The sequence below is a fragment of the Acanthochromis polyacanthus genome, chromosome 5 (assembly GCF_021347895.1).
Source record: "Acanthochromis polyacanthus isolate Apoly-LR-REF ecotype Palm Island chromosome 5, KAUST_Apoly_ChrSc, whole genome shotgun sequence".
In the NCBI taxonomy this organism is placed as follows: Eukaryota; Metazoa; Chordata; class Actinopteri; family Pomacentridae; genus Acanthochromis; species Acanthochromis polyacanthus.
Window position 1 is genome coordinate 35,415,491 of NC_067117.1, and position 21,172 is coordinate 35,436,662.

Below are 21,172 nucleotides of genomic sequence, written 5' to 3' on the forward strand. Positions count from 1 at the left end.
ATACTTTCCGTACCCACTGTATAAATGAAAAAAAGCACTGAATGACAAGGTATGTCCAAACTTTTGATTGGTAATGTATGAGATGCTATTTGATTTACAATGATTAAATAGTGTATGGGCTTCCTAGATCCCAAGAGGATGAATCCTACTCACTGACCACTGACCAGAGACATCCATTCATATCTGTATTTGGTTTTGATTGGATGGTTTGAAATGAAATTCTCTATCTCTCTTAGAATTTGTCGTGATACCTTTAATTTCTCTATTCTTTCTAAATATTACTTACAAATACCTAGAAAACTTTTTTAGAATGCATCCTCATCAGCCTCAGCTGTTGTTTTTGTTCTAATTAGCAAATGTTAATATGGCACTATGTCAAACTGTGTTGGTATTCGGCTCAAAGCACCACTGTGTGTGAGCACATCCTCATGAACCTCATAAAGTGGCTGTAGACTGTTAGTCTTGCTCTGTGCGCTTGTTGTCTCTCTTCTGTATTATCCAACATCAGCAGCCTGTCTGCCTGTTTTGGCCTTGAGCCAGTTCATTCCGACTGAAGATGTGAAAAATCACTCAAACAGCTGGGTGCTGTGTTTTTAGCCAATGTTAAACTAGAGAAAGTGGTCTTTTTGTGGAGACCTCGGCTGAGCTGTGGATTTTTCATGCAATACAACAACATGGCTCAGTGATGTGTGATTCATAGCAAAGACATAGAAAATACTTGTTAGGATTAATTAATTGTTGGTTTTGGTCTTTTCACTGGTATGTTGTCAATAAGAATCCCATCCTTTTAATCCCCTTATGAAAGTCCACAGACAGATGGATATGGCTCCAGTGTGACCAACAATGTGGGCTCTACCATACATAAGTGCTTTTTTTTTTTTTTACTTTCTGGGGGCGCTGAGGGTGGAGGATGGTTGAAGACGACAAATACAACCACTGTTGTCAAAGGCGTCTGTAGTCTCGCTCAGTCAACCCATTCAGCAATAAGGCTTCTGAGAACAACTGCAAATCCCTCCCCTCTGGTAATTAACTATCTGCTCTCATAACTAAGATGGATAATTACCATAATGAATTCATATCCTGTTTATGGCCATGTTTTTCTCTTCACAATTAATCCAGTCATTCCACAAAAAGCTCAGGTCTTTCACCCACACAAGGAAACTGTAAAACTACAGCAGGAATGATTTACTGAAACCTGCTGGTTCTCCAGGCTCCATAAATCCTCTCTGTTGATCCCAAAAAAGGCTCAGAAATCTCTGGCTCAACAGCAGACCAGGGCACAATGAGACAGTGTCATCACATTTTATTATGGGGCTTTTCTCTGTACTGGTCCACACCCCAGGCAGGATAATGGTTCGCTCCTATTCTGCTGGCACAACAGTGAATGTATTCATTGAGTCTCCTCTATGGGACAAAACATACTTTTTAGGATGTCAAAAATGTTTTAATCTGTGCTTTAAAGCATTCCTTTCTGAATATAAACATTCCTGCTTTTACATATGTTTTGCTGTCCATTGTAAAATAGCAATGACTTAGTTTGAACTTTTTCTAGTAAAATCTTCTTTCATATCTGGTTGTAAACATTTTGTATAAAAAGTAATTCTCAGCTGTAGCTGCAATAACAGTATCACAAATGCAAATGCAAATGAAATGAATGGTTGAGCATTTTCAAAGTTCTGTCACATCAGAATGAGCCCTTTCACGTCTACATTCAAGGTCAAAAACATTCTTATCCTCTTTCTGAGAATTTCCCCTCACATCACGTTTAACATGGCAGATTATGCAGTGCTTCGCTGAAGGTAGGAAATTTATAACGGATTCTTTCCTCATGAAAGGAGGTTTCCCATTTTTTTTGGACAGCTTACTGAAAGAAGCCCAGAACAATAGACAATGATGAAAAGAAAGTCAGGAGGCGAAGAATGTAACTGATTGTATCTTTATCAGAGACCACTTCAGTCTGCAAACTGAATTAACCACATTGTGTGCCTCTTGAATCCCTTATGTTACAGTTCTGTCCTAATAAAACAGCCCATTAAGAACATGTAAACTTTTGGCCACAAGATTTATCAATTAAAATACTGTAAAAACAATACTGCAATACTTTGTAACACAAGAAGGCAATGTTTAAGTGTTTACTCCAGTTTCCAGCATAAATAATACAAACAATAATACTAAAGTGGAATAAAATATTTACAATTTTATGTTAAAATATTGCGTCGATAAAAACATAATCACAAAAAGTGCTTTGAATCACAGGAGCTCATATTTCCCCTTAAATGATGATAATTTACAGCAGGTTTGATGATCTGCCATTTGAAGTGCAACAATATTGAAAGTGAGTTCTCTTTTTGTTCCACTGACTCAGAGAGGTGCTGCTACAGTTTCTTGGCACGTCCTCCTGCGATCACAGATGCTCTTTAACAGATAGGGGCTGTTCCATTTGCAAAGCTGGTGTTGACAAGAAATGAAGAAAAAAAGTGTTTAGGTTCAGTGTTATCTCCATGATAGTGCAAAATAAACTAAATCTTACACCATTTATGTGTTTTCTGGCTTTGCTATGATAAAATAACAACACTAGTATTAATAATTCCCACTGTAGAACTGGAATAAGTAAACATTTTGATGGTTGAATGGTAATAAAGACACAGGAATTGGCAGATACCTGAGTGAGGCAGGCAATCTAAAGATTTTGGAACTGTAATAACTCCGGCTTCAGGTCTTCTCTGGTGTCATATGAGCTATGGTGCCATCAAATAAGGAATTTGTGTCAGAATGATTGAGTTACGTATTTTTTCTGTTAAGATTTTATTAGTTTACCAAATGGTGTTTTATTGCATTTCAAATTAGCATTCCACAGTGTTAAGTGTTAGTTATTGCACCTTATTACTCCGTCAAAGAGCACGGCAGAGTTACGTGACGATCGGCATACGTTTGTCCTTCTGTGAACCTGTCTTTGTCTGTTTGTTCATTAGCAACATTACTCAAAAACGGACTAACGGATTTGAATGAAATATTCTGGGAAGGTCAGATATGACATAAGGATCAAATGATTAGGTTTTGGCAGTGATCCGGCTTATAGTCTGGATCCATGGATTTGTTAAAGATTTCTGTATCATTGTGAAATAACGGCACAGTGTCACTGTAACCATGACAACAAGTGAACACTACGTCAGCTGCCTGCTGATGATCACATGATTGCGATCCTATGACAAATCTACCACTGCAGACTTATCCATTGGAAACACCTGAGCAGCCTTGGCAGAGTACTGCGCTCCCTGAATGCTTTTCTTGCATTGTAAATGAGATATCCACATTTAATCAAAGTTTCTCTGGACAAAACTGAGCGATTTGATTTAAGATGAAGTTGATCATCTGTAGGTGAAAGCTCTCTACTATCCAGCAAAATGGCAAAACCATAAATCATGAATATGTCTACATGGTTTTGAACTTTTCTGAAGTTGTTTTTTAAAAACATCCAGATTCCTTCCAGCCTCAAGAGAATAAAACTGTAAATGCTGATTTGTATGTCGCAGCTGGCATTATTATAGGATTTCCTGTTGACTTCCCTTATTCCTCAGTTGTCCGGAAACACAGACAACTAAATTTCCTTCATCAGCTCAAACATGAAAAAGCAGTGGAGAAATTGTTGCAGGGTTATTACTTTGTTACTTCAGTGCATGCTGAACAGTTCACAGAAACATGCTAAAATTTGATTATAAGCTGTATATACCTGACTGTGAATTCACATTCTGAGCATGTGTGTAAACCTCAAAACAAGGACAACGTGGAAAGAGCTAAAGCAGCAGAAGGATAAAAAGCATAATCAAGTATACGCCATGCATAAAAGGAGTGAAAGACAAATACAGGATCTTACCCTTTTCTCCTCAGTAGAAACTTGTGTATAAAGAACACAAATATAGATACAACTATAAAGAAAATAGAAAAATATATATAGTTTTGCATTTATATTTTAACAACAAAATGTTATCAAAGAATGCATTCCAAAGAGAAAATTGTACATTACCTAATGAAACGGCTATTACACTGATTATCACAGGCACATTTCCTGAAAGAGGACATGAAAAGGTAAATGCAGAGCAAATAAACACACGTTATTATTTTCTGAAAACTAGGGCTGGGTGACTCACCAGAATCCTTGTTAACATCTTCAATCTCATCATAGCTCCCTGAAGGTACAAAACATTATTATTAGTATAGAAACAATTTAAACAACCATGGATAAAACTCAGGCTACATTAGAAACTTGATCAGCACATGAAGGATGTTTTGTTACAAATTAAGTATTTCATTTAATGATTTTAACACACTATGCTGACAGTATTTAAATAAATATAGTATCTTTCAAGTTATTTTTCAGACACACTACCACCCAAAAGTTTGGGGTCACCCAGGCAATTTAATGCTTTCCACGAAAATTCACACTTTCATTCATGTGCTAACATAACTGCACAAGGGTTTTCTAATCATCTATTAGCCTTTCAACACCATTAGCTAACACAATGTAGCATTAGAACACAGGAGTGATGGTTGCTGGAAATGTTCCTCTGTACCCCTATGGAGATATTCTATTAAAATCAGCTGTTTCCAGCTAGAATAGTCATTTACCACATTAACAATGTCAAGACTGGATTTATGATTCATTTAATGTTATCTTCACTGACAAAAATGCTTTTTTTTTTCAAAACTAAGGACATTTTTAAGTGACCCCAAACTTTTGAATGGTTGTGTAGGTTTTAATGAATTATTGATACGGCTAAAGCTTTTTATTTTTATGACTTTGTAAATTTGTTTCTTCTCTCTGTCATTCAGTAAGTGTATGGTAGTGTACACACATCCATCTACCAGTACCTCTACAGCTCAGTACATGTGTTTGCTTAGTATAAAAAAATACAATTTCCCATTATAGCTCGCAGTTATGACTTATGTTAAATCTTCGCTGTGGCTCAGAGCCAAGAAACACACTGATCAGCCACAACATTGAAACCACTAGCAAGTGGAAGGATTATTTTGATAGAATGCAATGCTATGCTGAGAAACCTTGATTCCTGGCATTCGTGGATGTTATTTTGTCCCATATCACCCACCTAAACCTTCTCACAGACCAAACACACTGCCCCCATGGCAACAGCACTCTCTGACAGTCTGCAGGACAATGTGCCCCACCACACTGCAAAAACTGCTCAGGAATGGTTTGAAGAGCACAACGAAAAGCCTGAGGTACTGGCCAGGCCTCTTAACACCACCAGAGCCCAATCCGATCAGGCATCCACAGGATATGCCTGAACAAGCCTGATCCACGTAGGACCAAAAGGATGTGCTGCCAACATCCCAGTGCCAAACACCACTAGACACCCTCAGGGGTCTTCTGTCTGAGCCCTGATGTGTCTGATCTGCTTTACTGGCAAAAAACGGGACCTACACAATATTATTATTATTATTATTATTAATAGGTGGCTTAATGTTGTGGCTGATCAGTGTAAGCTGGTGGCCTGAAACCTTTCGTCAAACATTAAGTTTTAGTTTGTACAGTTTGAGTCATCTACGTTTCTGCTAGAATGCAAATAAAGTGTCACATTGTTTGCTTTAGAGTAATGGCAAGTCCCAGTCAATGAGCCACGAACACATGTAAGTTCTAGCTGACTTGTCTGGTGGTTTTAAGGTCAGCTGTCAAAACTGATGATGCTGTTCATTCTCCTCATAAAATTATATTTCTACAGCAGTGCTAACTAGAATATCCACAACATTATTTTCCCATTATGACCACTTTCCATGTAATAAATGTAGAGTTTGACAGACAAATCCATGTCAGCGGAAGCCTTGATAAAAGAAATTCTTAGCCCAGATCTGAAATGTTAAATTCAACAGATGTCTTTTCTTTGCAGAAGCAACCAGGAAATCCAAGTAAATAGCAAATTACAGATGAAGCAGATAAAAAATAGGATTCAAACTCTTGATTTCAACAAATCTTTCCATACCTGGAACTGAAGACGATGTACTGGACGTTACACTGGTTGTAGTATTCACGGCTGTCAAAATGTTCAAGCCACCTTTTGGACAAAATGATCAGAATGATTCTTATTTCTTCTTCGGAGTTTGGTGAAAAATAAAAGCGACTCTTCAGTCTGAAAAGTTAGTTCTGAGATACATGCAACATGCAAATAATAAATTCATGCAGCTGAGTGCTGTGCCTGAAAGGCTGCAACTAAACATCTTTCTGTACCTCGTACTGAAGGTGAGACAGCTGCTGTTGTGGAAGCTGTAGGTGTGACTGATGCATCTGCAGAAGTTGATGCTTCTGTGACATTAAACATATATCTTTATTCTATTATTCTATACCACTGTTCAAATGTTTAGGGTCACTCAGAGAATTTCATGTTTTCCATAAAACACAAACATTTATTCATGTGCTAGCATAATTGCACAAGGGTTTTCTAATCATCAATGAGCCTTTCAACACCATTAGCTAACACAATGTAGCATTAGAACACAGGAGTGATGGTTGCTGTTTGATGAGCTTTATCTGTACTCTGATGTAGATATTTCATTCAAATTCAGCCATTTCCTGCTAGAATGGTCTTTTATGACATTAACAATGTCAAGACTGTATTCATGATTTATTTAATGCCATCTTCACTGAAAAAAAATGCTTTTCTTTCAAACATAAGGACATTTCTAGGTGACCCCAAACTTTTGAATGGTAGTGTATGTTTTCTCCACATAATACAATACATATCAGCTATTATCTTTAAATTCCTCTAAACTATTTCAGTAATTTCTTATTTCTCTACCTTGCGCTGGAGATGCTGGTGTACTTCTATCTTCTTTTGTCACACCTATGAATAAAAGCAGTGCTAAATTTATCTGAGGTTAAAAATGAATGCCGTTCATCAGCTTTTCATGAAAATGGTGGTGGAACATGCATATAAATTTCATTTTACATGCAGAGCATGCTCTGCCTACAAATGTGAGAATTATGCGTCAGCATGTGCTTCTTTACTTCACATTAGGCCAAAGGCAGCAGTTGAGCCCTGAAATGCTTAAATAGCCATCCATTTTGGAGAAAATTATTACTCAATATTCAACCGTGTGTTTGGCGAGGAATGTCAATGACCAGTGACCAACTCTTCAGGGAAAAATTAAGTTGTTTAGTAGAGTCTAAGTGCAGCAGTTAGTAAGGAAGGCAGCACAGTGGTACAGTAAAGTGGAAAAATGCCATCAACCATGAATACAGCTTCATGAAAAAGCATTCACAGAGGTTTTAAGTGACTATGTTTAAACAGTGCTGCCTCCTATTAGTGACACCATGGCAACACCTACACTGTGTATTTGACTGGAAACAGGACAAGCCCAATTACAGATTAACATTTAAGTACTGCAAATTGCACTGTACAGTCGCTACACTAGTTATTAAATGACACTTATGTTTTTGTATGTTTGAACAGCAAATCATGTACACATTCTGTGTATACACTTCAAAGTGTAACAAAGGTTTTCTGATTTGTAAGTCTAGCCTTGAAACATTCTTGGGACCGGTGCAGTAATTCATCACAGTGAACATTTTGCAGCCTTTATTTTTCATCCCAACGCACTACTGTGTACATTATCATGTACTTCATCACCATGTGGTATGTTAGGGTGTCCACAGTACTGGTTTAGGTATGTACAAGAATTCACCATCCAACGTTTGTGAACAGTTTTTTTTTGCAGCCATTATTATCTTGATGATGTCCAACTAAATTATTAAAACATAAATGGCAAAAATGGCATGCATACTAGTTTCCTATTAAAGTAAATGCATTTTAAAATGAATGAATCTGGACATTGTAGCAATAAATTTATATATAAGAACACTTCCCTAACATTTTGGTTATATTTTTGCAATAATGTTTTCAGACATTTTATTGATATTGTCAGGAATTTTAACATTGTTTTCCCAAGCATTTTAACAGAAATATTAATATTTTTGTAAATGTTGTTAATATCGCAAACATTTCAATTGTATATTTTTTTTAGATTATTATATTAGACAATCTTTATTCCTTTGTTTTACAATTTATTATTTCAAGCATTTTATTACTATTTTTTTTTGCCATTCTTATTATATTAGACAAAAGACAATATTTTTAATTTTTAATTTTGTTATTCATTATTTCAAGCATTGTATTAATATTTTTTGGATGTATTCATACATTTCAGATATTTTACAATTTTTCCAGAATTTTTCTTTTTTCTTTTTTAACATGGCATGATATACATTTTGTGGGCATTTTAATCACACTTATGGGAAAATATTAATCATTTTTGGCCATATAAATGTCCATCCATTCTCTAAACACTGCTTTCTCCTCACTAGGGTCGTGGGGGGTGCTGGAGCCCATCCTAGCCGACTCGGGCAATGGCAGGGGACACCCTGGACAGGTCGCCAGCCCGTCGCAGGGCCACACACACAGACAAACAATCACACTCACATTCACATTTACGGGCAATTTAGAGTACTCAATTAACCTCAGCATATTTTTTTTTGGACTGTGGGAGGAAGTCGGAGTACCCGGAGAAAACCCACGCATGCACAGGGAGAACATGCAAACTCCATGCAGAAAGATCCCAGGCCCACCCTGGGATTCGAACTGACGATCTTCTTGCTGCAAGGCGAAAGTGCTAACCACTACTCCACTGTGCAGCCCCCATATAAATGTTTTTAGACATTTTGGTAACAGCTTCAGGTATTTTACTTTTATATTTTTGAACATGAGGCTGCACAGTGTCGTAGTGGTTAGCACTTTCGCCTTGCAGCAAAAAGATCCCCGGTTCAAATCCCGGGGTGGGCCTGGGATCTTTCTGCATGGAGTTTGCATGTTCTCCCTGTGCATGCGTGGGTTTTCTCCTGGTACTCCGGCTTCCTCCCACAGTCCAAAAATATGCTGAGGTTAATTGATTACTCTAAACTGCCCGTAGGCGTGAATGCGAGTGTGATTGTTCGTCTGTATATGTAGCCCTGTGACAGACTGGCGACCTGTCCAGGGTGTCCCCTGCCTTCGCCCGAGTCAGCTGGGATAGACTCCAGCACCCCCCTACGACCCTAGTGAGGATGAAGCGGTGTATAGAGAATGGATGGATGGATTTTTGAACATAAGTGATTTTTCTGCAGTAGTGAAATGAAAGATTGGAAAACTGATGCGCAAATGTATTGCATGGTTTGAAAATGGTCCACAGTATCTGTAAAGAATATTCATAAACAATGTGGTAAAAAATTCAAAATCACTAATCACAAGCTACTAACTTCACAAGAGCCAGCTTACTCTCAGCATAAAAAGTAATCTATAAAACAGCAAGCAAGAATACTTGAGTGCAATGATCTTACCTTTGCATTCTGGAGGCTGAGAATTGTATTTACCAGTTGCACTGCACACAATGCTACTTTCCCCAATGAGGGTGTACCCTTCATCACAGGTGTACTGTATGATTTCTCCATATTTTGGCAAATTTTGAGCATCCCATGAGATTCTACCATTGGTCACTTCAGGAGGTTTAGGGCATGTTACAACTGAGAAATAAGGGGGAAAAAGTATATAATCAAATATTCCATTCTGTTGCCATATAACCTGTGGCACTTACTGAATGACAGAGAGAAGAAGCAAATTTACAAAGTCAGAAAAATACAAAGCTTTAGCTGTATCAATAATTCAGTAAAACGTACACTACCATTCAAATGTATGGGGTCACTTAGAAAGGTCCTTATGTTTCAAAGAAAAGCAGTTTTGTTCAGTGAAGATAACATTAAATGAATCAGAAATACAGTCTCAACATTGTCAATGTGATAAATGACTATTCTAGCCAGAAATGGCTGATTTTTAATGGAATATCTACATAGGGGTACAGAGGAACATTTCCAGCAACCATCACTGCTGTGTTCTAATGCTACATTGTGTTAGCTAATGGTGTTGAAAGGCTCATTGATGATTGGAAAACCTTCGTGCAATTATGTTAGCACATGAAGCTTTCATGGAAAACATGAAATTCTGTGGGTGACTCCAGATTTTTGAATGGTATTGTACTTAACTCCTGCAGGCCACAGGTTGTGTTCAGCTTTTGCAGTGAGATTGTAAATGATAATTCCATCTCTTTCAGACATAAAGAAATACTATTTGAGACATTTACTGATACACTTGGCTCTTCCACTCCACCCTGCAGGAAAGCACTGTTTGTAGGCTGAGCCAGTAAGCTTGTAGCTGTGGAAAGACAAAAGGAAAATAAAGCAAGAACCTTTATATATAGAGGAATCAGTATTCTTGAATCTCAGTACTGTAATACACTGAAACATTAATTTCTACTCTGAAACTACATTCTTACAGAGTTTTATCAAGAAGTATGTGCTGTATCAACAACCCTGTCTATGTTGTCAAAAGGAGAGCCAAGTTTTAAATCAGTGAAACTATGAAGTAACACCTTTTGGCAGCAGCTCTATTTGACTTTCAAGAGTATGTTGTTTTCTGTACAGCTCTTCATCCTGAGCTTCTAATTTCGATTGCCAGTCATTTCTGGTAGACAGATGCTGGCAGTACAGAGATACTACCTTCTGTGTGTCACTTTCTTTGTTAGATTTTCAGAGAGCACCATTTATTTTTTGGATGGCATTCAACCAGATAACAATCAAACAGGAAGATCTCACAACTCTTAGATTCATACTCACCCTTCATCACAAGTGGCTTTTATTAAAGCACCAAACAAGGTACCTGCACTGATATTAAACCTCATATTTGGCTGAGTTTCTGGGGGACCACAGTCCTTTTCTGTAATACAAAAAGCAAACACAATGTAGGTATTTTACAGCAGTACATACACCTCAGACATGACAACATAAAACGGCTTGGATGTCCCCAGCATAAAACTGCACTGCTTGTCCAAAGAAAAAAAAAAGTCGTCACTTGGAGTTACAGTGGGTACGGAAAGTATTCAGACCCCTTGAAATTTTTCACTCTCTGTGTCATTGCAGCCATTTGCCAAAATCAAAAAAGTTCATTTTATTTCTCATTAATGTACACTCAGCACCCCATCTTGACAGAAAAAAACAGAAATGTAGAAATTTTTGCAAATTTATTAAAAAAGAAAAACTGAAATATCACATGGTCAGAAGTATTCAGACCCTGTGCTCAGTATTGAGTAGAAGCACCCTTTTCAGCTAGTACAGCCATGAGTCTTCTTGGGAATGACGCAACAAGTTTTTCACACCTGGATTTGGGGATCCTCTGCCATTCTTTCACACAGAGAGTGAAAAATTTCAAGGGGTCTGAATAATTTCCGTACCCACTGTAACTGAGCAAATAGGTAAGAGCCTTCCATTGGATAATTACTGCAGGGATGAATACGTTTTAGCTGGCAACAACCATGACTGATGCAGTGAGGAGCTCCTCTTTTCTTAAACAACCGTGTTGGAAGACACATCCTGTGGTCATGGAAAAGATATTAATCTGTTTCAAAAGGGACAATTTGTTGGCCTGCTTCAAGCAAAGAAAACAACTAAGGTGATTTCTGAAACCACTAAAATTTGGGTTAAGAACCTTCTAACGCATTATTAAAACCTGAAGAACAGTGGTGAACCATCATCTTTGAGGAACAAATGTGGTCGGAACAAACTCTTCGATGATTGTAGGAAATCAATAGTAGAACTCATGGTTATGTTTAATATTGAAAGTAAGAACTTTTCCAGGCGCACAATGCGAAGGGAAGTCAAAGGATTGCGACTAAACTGTTGTAGCTTTAAGAAAACCACTGATTAGTGAGGGTAATCATAATAAAGGCTTCAGTTTGCAAGGCAACATAAAGATTGGATTCTTGAGAAATGAAAGAAGGTCATGTGGTCTGATGAGTCCAGACTTATCCTGTTCCAAAGTGATGGGAGCATCCAGGTAAGAAAAGAGGCAGATGAAGTGATGAACTCATCATGCCTAATGCCTACCAGCCTGTGGGGGTTAGGGTTATGCTCTGGGGTTGGTCAGCTTCAGCAACATTATGTTCCCAAAGAATGAGGTCAGCTGACTACCTGAATATCCTGAATGACCAGGTCTTTCCATCAATGGAGTTTTTCTTCCCTGATGGCATGGGCATGTTCCAAGATGAAGATGCCAGGATCCATGGGGCTCAAATTGTGAAGGAGTGGTTCAGGGAGCATGAGACATGATATTCATACAAAGATTTGACTTCAGTCCTGAACCCAACCCGTTGAGAATCTTTGAGATGTGCTTGAGATGACTTTGTGCAGTGGTCCGACCCTCCTATCATCAATATAAGGTCTTGATAGAAAATGAATTCAACTCTGGACAGAAATAAATGCTGTAACATTGCAGAAGCTTATCGAAACAATGCCACGGCAAATGTGTGTCAATCTCAGAGCAAAAGGCAGTTCAACGAAATATTAGAATGTGCGACTTTTTGTTTGGATAGGCAGTGTATTTGTCAGTAGAAAATAAATGAAAGCAGACCCACTTTTGCAGATGAGATCAGGTTCAGTCCACTTCTCATTAATGCAGGCTATATTCCCAGAGCCACTTTCTCTTTCATATCCATTGGCGCACTCTAAAGTAACTTCAACGCGCTCTGGGTAGTCATTCAGTAGAAGTGCTTTAGTGGATAGGACAATATTTTCTCTTCCTGAAGGTTTAAGACAGCCGGCTGAAGAAAAGAAGGGAAAAAGAGGCAACATGGTGATTGTTTTAAAGTCAGAAATCATGAGGAGATACAGTCAAACAGACAGTAACAAACAGGAATGAATTGTGAAAACAGACAGATAAAGCCAATGTCTGATTTGACTTTCAGTGGCTTTGTCTGTGGAAACTTTTTTCTTTTGTTTTTGTAACATTTTTACGTTAAGAACTAACAGCAGTATTGATAGTAATAATGCACTAAGCTACTATACAGAGAACAGTTCAACAGGTATTTATGTTCTTTTCTATTTAGTAATGCTGCAGTTAAAAAAGCTAATAAGCACTCAAATTTCTCAGAAAACATTAACTAATCAAGCAGTTCTCAGTGTTAATACGTCATTAATAAAAGATGAATGAACAATCAAGTGAATCCAGTTAATTAAGAATGCATTTTAAAACTTTGTTTATCAGAAACTGGCACCAAGACATCAGAGCTTGGCTTCCAGAAGGCAGAAAGCAAGGAACAGTTTTCAGTTTGTTCTGGAAACTTCATACTTAATGGAATGATCTGATCTTAGACTAAATATCATCTCTTGGGAAATACACTACCAGTCAAAGATTTGGACACACCTTCTCATTCAATGATTACTATTCATTTATTTTCTACATTTTAGATTAATACTGAAGACATCAAATCTATTAAAGAAACAAAAAAGGTGTCAATCTTCAGTATTATTAACTTACAATGTAGAAAATAATACAATAAATAAAAAGCATTGAATGAGAAGGTATGTTCAAAGTTTTGACTGGTAGTTTAGTGTTTTTACTTTTTAACTTGAGCGCATGGCATTTTTGCACATCCATTTTCATGTCTGTGTTGTCTTTTGTCATGAACCGGTCTGTATATTAAATTGCTATATACCGTACTGTCTAGTACGGGTCGATTACTGTTTGTCAGTGACTCAGTGTTGTTTTGTTGTTTCAGGACAGGTCTTTTCTCCTGAAAATGAGACCCGCCTCTCAGTGAAATTACCTGTAAAAATAAAAGTTTAAAAAATATAAAAAATAAATTACTAGCAATATTTCCAAAAAATAGTAGCAGGAGTGTCTTGTCCCGACAGTTCATGTTAAAAACGAGTGTGACAGTATTTCCTACTGCATTTAAAGTTTCGTATTTTTATATGATTATATTTAGACCATGATCTTTTACTATTTTAATCAAGGGTTTCACAGAAAATGTATACACTGAACATTACTAACGGTAACTCCAGAAAAGGTCTTTCTGGTTGACTTTCTTTGGTATTTCTGCAGAGGCTTACAATTGTATTTCAATGGAACTGACAGAAAACGTAGCCTGGCTCTTCTTGCTGGAGCTCTCATGTGACCAGATAAATATTATCTCATTAAGTAGACACCGAGGCTGATGTTTCACTGACCTGCCGCCTTTACCACCAGGAGACACAGCAGCAGCAGGGCTTGGACGGTTCTCTGTCCACAGGTGTCCGGTGAAGTTTCCATGTTCCGGCTGCAGATCCTGATCCGACTCTTCAACACTGTCGTACAACTTCTCCACAGAGGAGACACGATCCGCTCCTCAGCCTGTCAACACTGATCCTCCGCTGCAGCAACGCCGACTGCCCATTTTGGCTGCAGTCAAGTTAGCTTTAATAAGCCTGGGGGACCGGAAGTGAGATTACAATTCTATCATAATAAAAGCAAAGCTACGCTCACCGAGAAGCTCCATGCATATTGTTTATATTTACTAAAGTACTTATACTTCGTAATGTTTTATATGTCATTTCTCTATATAGTACATGGGTCATTACAGAATTGGAGGACATTTTACATCTCACACATCAAAATACAAAATACTAAATCTTGAAGTTGTGTAAATGTGACTGGGTGCTGGATAGACTTGTTTCATTTTGAAAATGATAAACGGTCCAAATGGCAGGATTGCCATTTCAGCTTTTGCAGAAAAATGATAAGACATGAGGATGACATGTTCAGATGCTGTCAGATGAACAGATAGAAGCACATTTCGGAAGGGCTGTGAACATCACATTATTCCTTCAGTTAAAATAGTTGAAATTGGAGCTCCCAGATGGTTGAACAGGCAGCCCATGAGACGGGCCCTATAGTCCCCGACACAGTGACCTGGGTTCCTATTCACAGCTCCTTGCTGCAGGTCCTCCCCCAATTCTTCTCCCTATTTTCCTGTCCGCCTCTCAACTAACCTATCTAATAAAGCCAACAAAAGGCCAGAGAAAAAAGTTTATAAAAAATTATTTAATTTTCATGACACAGTAGATTATACTGTTCTGCAAATATGTATAAAGCTCATAGAGAAACTTTACCAGTCAATGTCCAGAACAGATTTTCAAAAAGAGAAAGTAAATATAACTTAAAAGGAACATAACTTTTCATAAAATCAAGATTTGGGACCAAATGAATGGAACGTTGCATTTCTGTAAAAGGGATCACTTTATGGAACTATCTCGAGAGGGAATCAAGAGAATCTAAATCACATGCAAGATTTAAAAATGGAATTAAAACCAGCATACTATTGAAATACATATAAATGAAGTAAGAGTTTCTTAGTGTTTGTTATGAGAAAAAACTCATTTATGAGTGAGAGTGGCTGTGCAGGCCTGCAAGACTTTATAGTATTTTGTTTGTTGTTTGTTTTGAAGGCTCGTTGTAAAGTGATTATTTGCTATAAAAGGGCAGATTACTTAAGTTTCTTTTTCTGCTCCCTTTCATTCAGAAGTTTGCTAACGACTATTTTTGTATTGTTTTGAGTAGTTATTTTTTCTTTTGTCAAGGAATGAAATTACATAATGATTGATATTATTCTGAAAGGCACGATAGACCTTCCGCTTTTTATGTCTCCGCCTTTACATCACCAAGTCTCAGCGGCTTTACCTCTGCCGGGAGCAAAAAGTTGCGACAGACAGGTATTAAAGTGAACAAGTAGGACAAACAAAGAAAGAAATCAAGATGTCTAAAAAATAAATTCAGATATAAGTGTTTCCTAAAACAAAGAACCAAAAACAAACAAACAAACAAAAAACTCAGTCTGAGCAGCTCAGTAGTCCCACCTCCCAGCAGCAGCAGAGATGTTCCCATGTGTTGCAATGGCAACGAGAGGAAACATTATGGGTGTGTGCTGGAAAAAAGGGGGCATTCCTTCTCTGAGTCCTCTGAAGGGGGAACCCTCCGTGCTTCAGTCAGAATACTTTATGATTCCTATAATTAATAACATACTGTGTGTGTGTGTGTGTGTGTGTGTGTGTGTGTGTGTGTGTGTGTGTGTGTGTGTGTGTGTGTGTGTTAGAAACAATAAGAAGAATGAAGAACTGTAACCATCAAACATATAAACAAGACAAAAAGTAGAGCTTGTGACTTTAAGGGTTTAAATGCTTTCCATAGCAGTTTACACTAGCGTAACGAGTCATTGTCATGGATACCTTCCACCGTCTTTCCTCAACAAGGGGGCTGTGCCTCATTGCCTCAGACTCTAGGTTAAATTCCAAGGAGTTCACCACCCATTTTCAACCGCATAAGTCTGTTGACATGGGCAATCTCTTTCCTGCACCCAGAGTTGCCTGAGAAACCATTAGAGGCCTTATACAGAAACCAGGGAACAAAGATCTAACAAAGTTCAGTGGCCCATAGCTGTACTCTTTAGTGAGACCTTTTTGAAGCAGTAAGAAAACACCAGGAGGGGCTATTTTTAGTGAGACACATTACATCACCTAAAAGTAGAATATTTAGAGAAATTGGAGGTCTCACTGGTTTGGAGGTGGAAAACATACCAGCATGATGGATGGATAGAATGTAAAGCCAATTAAACTGACCTGTAAAAGTGTGGGGTGCACCTCATTTCCTTTTAAGGCCCCAGAAAAACCAGCATTAGTGGTGGTTTTCTAGGCAACTACTCATGCTCAGATCCTCCAACAGCTGTGGCATGGCCTGCTTTTCTTATCTCTCTGCACACCCTGTCCAAATGAATGATTAAGACACCTCCCCTCTCTACAGCTAACCTAGAAGAATGCATCTGCTTCTCTTCATGCCAGATAATGGGGAGAAAAAAGGCTGCCAGAACATTAATATCAGCTCACTGCTGCATAATTCACCTGCCTCTCTCGTATTCAGACATACCAACAATGTGATGTAATGAGTAGCAATATCACAGCTCCTTACTCACACTCACACATTTCTGCCCGTTTACTGGAAGGTATAAACGCACACATACTTTTCGTCTCCTTGACGTAACACATGGTACTGAATGGAGAGCTTCTTCTTGGAGTTCTTTTTTCTATATCGACATTTCACAGAATTACAGGGAATAATATTACACAACTTTGTTCACTCCAGCAACCCAACCACCTTATACTAAAAACTTCTAAAATCAAGGAAATAGTGATTGACTTTAACAGGAAGAAGTCCACACCGGCACCAGTCATTATTCTTGGCATGGAGGTGGAGGTGTAGGTTCCTGGGAACACAGCTGGACGACAAGCTGGACTGGTCCAAACACATGGAGGCAGTGTACAAGAAGGGCCAAAGATTAAGGTGCTTTAACATCAGCAGGCTTTTTCTACCACACTATGGTGGCCAGTGCTTTATTCTTTGGGGTTGTGTGTTGGGGGAAGGGGGCTCACTTCAAGGACAGAAACAGACTGAATAAATGAATCAAGAAGGTGAGCTTCACAACTGGTACTGAGCTGGAATCAGTCCAACAGGTGTGTGGGGTGAGAATGCTCAGGAAACTGATCTCTGTCATGAGCGATGTTTGTCACCCAGTACGTAATCTGGAGGTGTTTGGTCAGAGCACCTGCAGGCACAGACCCATCCCCCCTCAGTGCAGGTCTGAGCACAGCAGGAAGTCATTCCTACCACCTGCAATCAGGCTTTTCAATTCACATTTATTCACATGAATATTTTAACTTGTGATTTATATGCTGTGCATATGTTTTAACATTTCTATATTTTTTCTAACATATACTGTCTGTGGTCGTACTGATGACTATTAGTGTTGGTGTTCTGTCAGGTTTGTGGGTTGTCTGTGTGTTAACATGCTGCTGTTCCAAAGTAATTTCCTATTTCTATTCTATTCTATTCTATTCTATTCTATTCTGTTCTATTAAGGCTTGTGTGATTCCTAAATACAACTTTCCTTCAGCTATTTTTCACAAGAAAATATTGATATGATGGACTGCACTGTATGTACTCCATCATTCAAAAGTTTGGGGTCACACAGAAATGTCCTTATTTTTTGAAAGAAAATCATTTTTTTCAATGAAGATAACATTAAATTAATCAAAAATACAGTCTAGAAATTTTTAATGTGGTAAATGACTATTCTAGCTGGAAATGACTGATTTCTAATGGAATATCTCCATAGGGGTACAGAGGAACATTTCCAGCAACCATCACTCCTGTGTTCTAATGCTACATTGTGTTAGCTAATGGTGTTGAAAGGCTAACTGATGATTAGAAAACCCTTGTGCAATTATGTTAGCACATGAATAAAAGTATGAGTTTTCTTCAAAAACATGAAATTGTCTGGATGTTCCCAAACTTTTGAACGATAGTGTACGTATATTGTATATAGTGTATGTATGTATTCTTATCATGATAATAGTTATACTTACAGTGACCTTAATTTTGAAAAGTAACTCATAATTGTAGATAAGTGGGTTAACCAAATGTCAACCATTTTTAAACATCTGAACTGATGTCTTTCTCCTACAATGTAACACTTTACTGTAAGTCAGTGACATCTAGTGGTGAAATGGACAAACTGCATTAAAGTTAGCAAAGTAGTGTCAGGGAGGTAGAGCCAGTGTAATCATGATGCAACAATAGAGAAATAAAGTTGTTTTCTTGCTGTGCTTTCAGGGATTCAGTGCAGTTTTACTTATGCACTGACTTCAAAACCTGAACGTATCATATGAATTTTGCCTGTGGACATTAAACTCTCTCTCTCTCTCTCTCACACACACACACACACACACACACACATACAGTGATAGTTTGAAGTGTGTGTGTGTGTGTGTGTGCGTGTGTGTATGAGAGTGTGTGAGTGTGTGTCACCTGTAAATTGAAATTTTCGAGAAAAACCCCATCTAGTTATGCCACAAATGCAGATATACATGTTATAGATACCACTGAGGTCATCAGTGTTTGTAGTTCATTGTTGCGCAGGCAGTAACAGAGAAAAGTGTTATTTCAATAACATTTTGTAATCATTTTTTTTTCAAATCAAAATAATAAAGCAGAGTATAGATGCTTTAACCCTTGGATGCATAAATGAGTCAAAAATGACCCGGTGAGGTTGTTTTCTTGCAATGTCTTTGTAATAAAGTTTTTATCATTTCATATTCCAGCTATTCCTCAAAAAGGTGATGAAGCACTCAAACTTGGAGGGATGGAGAGCAGCAACAGCTGGAAGAAAAGAGTGGAAAAATGTCTACAAAATGGATGTTGACATTCTTCTATTGCTGTTGTGTAATATTCTTCTTTTTCTATTATCAAAATGTTCAAAATCTGTTACAAAGTGAAAAATAAACATATTTCAAAATTGAAATCATGCTTGTGTGGACCAAAATATATTACAAAAACTAACACAAATTATTATTATTAACCAAAATGACAAAAATGGTATAAAAACACATTGACTCTTATATGGGTCACTTTTGGCCCACTTATGTATGGGGTGCATCTAAGGGTTAAGACAGAAGAGCACACAGCAGCAGCCCAGTATTTGCATCAGAGAATCTTAAAATTCTGAATTCCTTCAGTTTCTTTTAAAAGAAACATACTAGAAAAAAATGGGTAAAGACAAAAGCCCTTTGCAGAGCATTTACCTCTGAAATGGCGTTCCTCTGATCGTTTTACGTCGATACCGGAAATACAATCGAATATTCCGGTCATTTCATGCAGTTTAGTCAATAGACCTTTTTCACAGTAGTGCCACTGTGGGAATTAATGAAAGCTCACTTATTATACCAAGTGCAGACCTCCTCTGGGTGGAAAACAGCCATTATTAATACACCAGTGTTTCCTTACTGTGACATGTCAAAATGTCTGCCTATTATCAGACCGCACACAATTAGCAGTCCTTCTGTCGTCATTAAGCTCCTCTTCCACCACTATGTCAATTTTCCAGTGACCGATCAGGTATCAAAAGGTCGAAACTGCTAACATAAGAGGTTCTTGTGGTCATTCACAGATAAAACTCATTTCTATCATCATCATGGAACAGCCAACTGTGAAAAATGTCCTTATCTGCTCTGCTGAAGCTTGTCAGAGATGAACACGAGGAGCCGCTGGACATCTCCACTGTGAGTCTCTAACCACGTGAATATAATAGAAAATATTGCAAAAGTTGGCAATATAGACACTGTCAACCCTTTCTTTAGAAAATGCTTAAAAAAGAACATTTGGTTTATTCCCTTACAGCTAATCCAGTTTTGATTTACAAATGCTTAGAAAACCCTGTACATGAGAAGCTCTTCAGACTAAATCTGCACTGCAGAGCCTTAAACAAAAAGCTTTTAATTAATGTTTTGCAATTACATCTGTTTGATGTATTTCTATTGCAATATGTGCATTTAAATTAAATGTTTCAGCTTTGTGTAAAATTGTACAGTAGAGTTGTGCACCACATTCAAGCCTTATATAATCCTTATGATTTACACCTCTCATTGTGCTGGTATTTTATAGTGGAGAGGAAACCAGCCTGTCAGCTTCACCACGGCTCTGAGCAGATTTCATTTATATTTGCATTCCAAAAACAGTCCCATGATTCATGCCTGCTTTTGAAATATGGATATTTATGACACGTTCATGACATAAGATGCCTCTGAGCTTTTTCTTGTGATTTAAAAACATCTATTTAGCGCAGGCAAGCTCTTTTTCTCCTCTGTTAAGAAAAGCAGATGGCTACCATGACAACTGGATATCTGCCATAGTAACAGTGGTTTGTGCTGCTTTGTGATATGAAAATATGTGCAACAAATTAATCTATATATGGGAGCTGAACACTTATTCTCTCATCAGCCGTCACTGTGTTCATTGCAGACTGACATATAGTTATCCATCCATTATTCACACACTGCTTAATCCTCATTAGGGTCACCCTGACTAGGGCGAAGGCAAGGGAGCACCCTGGACAGGTCACCGGGCCACATATAGAGACAAACAATCACTACTGAATTACCAGTTAACCTCAGCATGTTTTTGCACGGTGGGAGGAAGCCAGAGTACCCGGAGAAAACTCACACACGCACAGGGAAAACATGCAAACTCCATGCAGAAAGGTGCCGGGATCTTCCAGCTGCAAGGTGAAAATACTAACCACCAAACCACTGTGCAGCCCTGGACATTACTGAGACAGAATGATGTGGTTGTAATCCCAGTGGTGTATGTTATATGTAGTACAAGAAATCCAGGAGGTGTTTTCAGCAAAACTTTATTTTTCAGTGCATGAACGCAATACC

The 21,172-nt window shown here is 37.9% G+C and overlaps 1 protein-coding gene across 2 annotated transcripts; it reads right to left on the reverse strand.

Moving 5' to 3' along the window:
- Nucleotides 1-1,920: 1,920 nt before the first annotated feature.
- On the reverse strand, nucleotides 1,921-14,315 carry im:7151449 (complement decay-accelerating factor). Of its 2 annotated transcripts, XM_051948621.1 has the most exons (13): nucleotides 14,099-14,315; nucleotides 12,505-12,690; nucleotides 10,712-10,811; nucleotides 10,180-10,250; nucleotides 9,383-9,565; nucleotides 6,810-6,854; nucleotides 6,242-6,316; nucleotides 5,997-6,068; nucleotides 4,149-4,187; nucleotides 4,025-4,066; nucleotides 3,875-3,926; nucleotides 2,663-2,738; nucleotides 1,921-2,448 (listed from the first exon to the last, which is right to left on the reverse strand). In XM_051948621.1, the coding sequence occupies exons 1-12, from the start codon at nucleotides 14,178-14,180 to the stop codon at nucleotides 2,681-2,683; spliced, it is 1,005 nt and encodes a 334-aa protein (XP_051804581.1). In that variant the 5' UTR covers nucleotides 14,181-14,315; the 3' UTR covers nucleotides 1,921-2,448; nucleotides 2,663-2,680. The 2 variants fall into 2 exon arrangements, with proteins under 2 accessions (XP_051804581.1, XP_051804582.1); XM_051948622.1 differs by lacking the exon at nucleotides 2,663-2,738 and having other exon boundaries at nucleotides 14,099-14,314.
- Between the last annotated feature and the right edge of the window lie 6,857 nt (nucleotides 14,316-21,172).

What these genes read in the sequence shown, in the direction of transcription:
- im:7151449 (XM_051948621.1), bottom strand. Translation starts at nt 14,180, where the DNA reads ATGGAAACTTCACCGGACACCTGTGGACAGAGAACCGTCCAAGCCCTG. An exon ending in CCTGGTGGTAAAGGCGGCAG is followed by an intron (nt 12,691 to 14,098) that starts GTCAGTGAAACA and finishes TCTTTTCTTCAG; the next exon opens with CCGGCTGTCTTAAACCTTCA. An exon ending in TACATCGTCTTCAGTTCCAG is followed by an intron (nt 4,188 to 5,996) that starts GTATGGAAAGAT and finishes TTGTACCTTCAG; the next exon opens with GGAGCTATGATGAGATTGAA.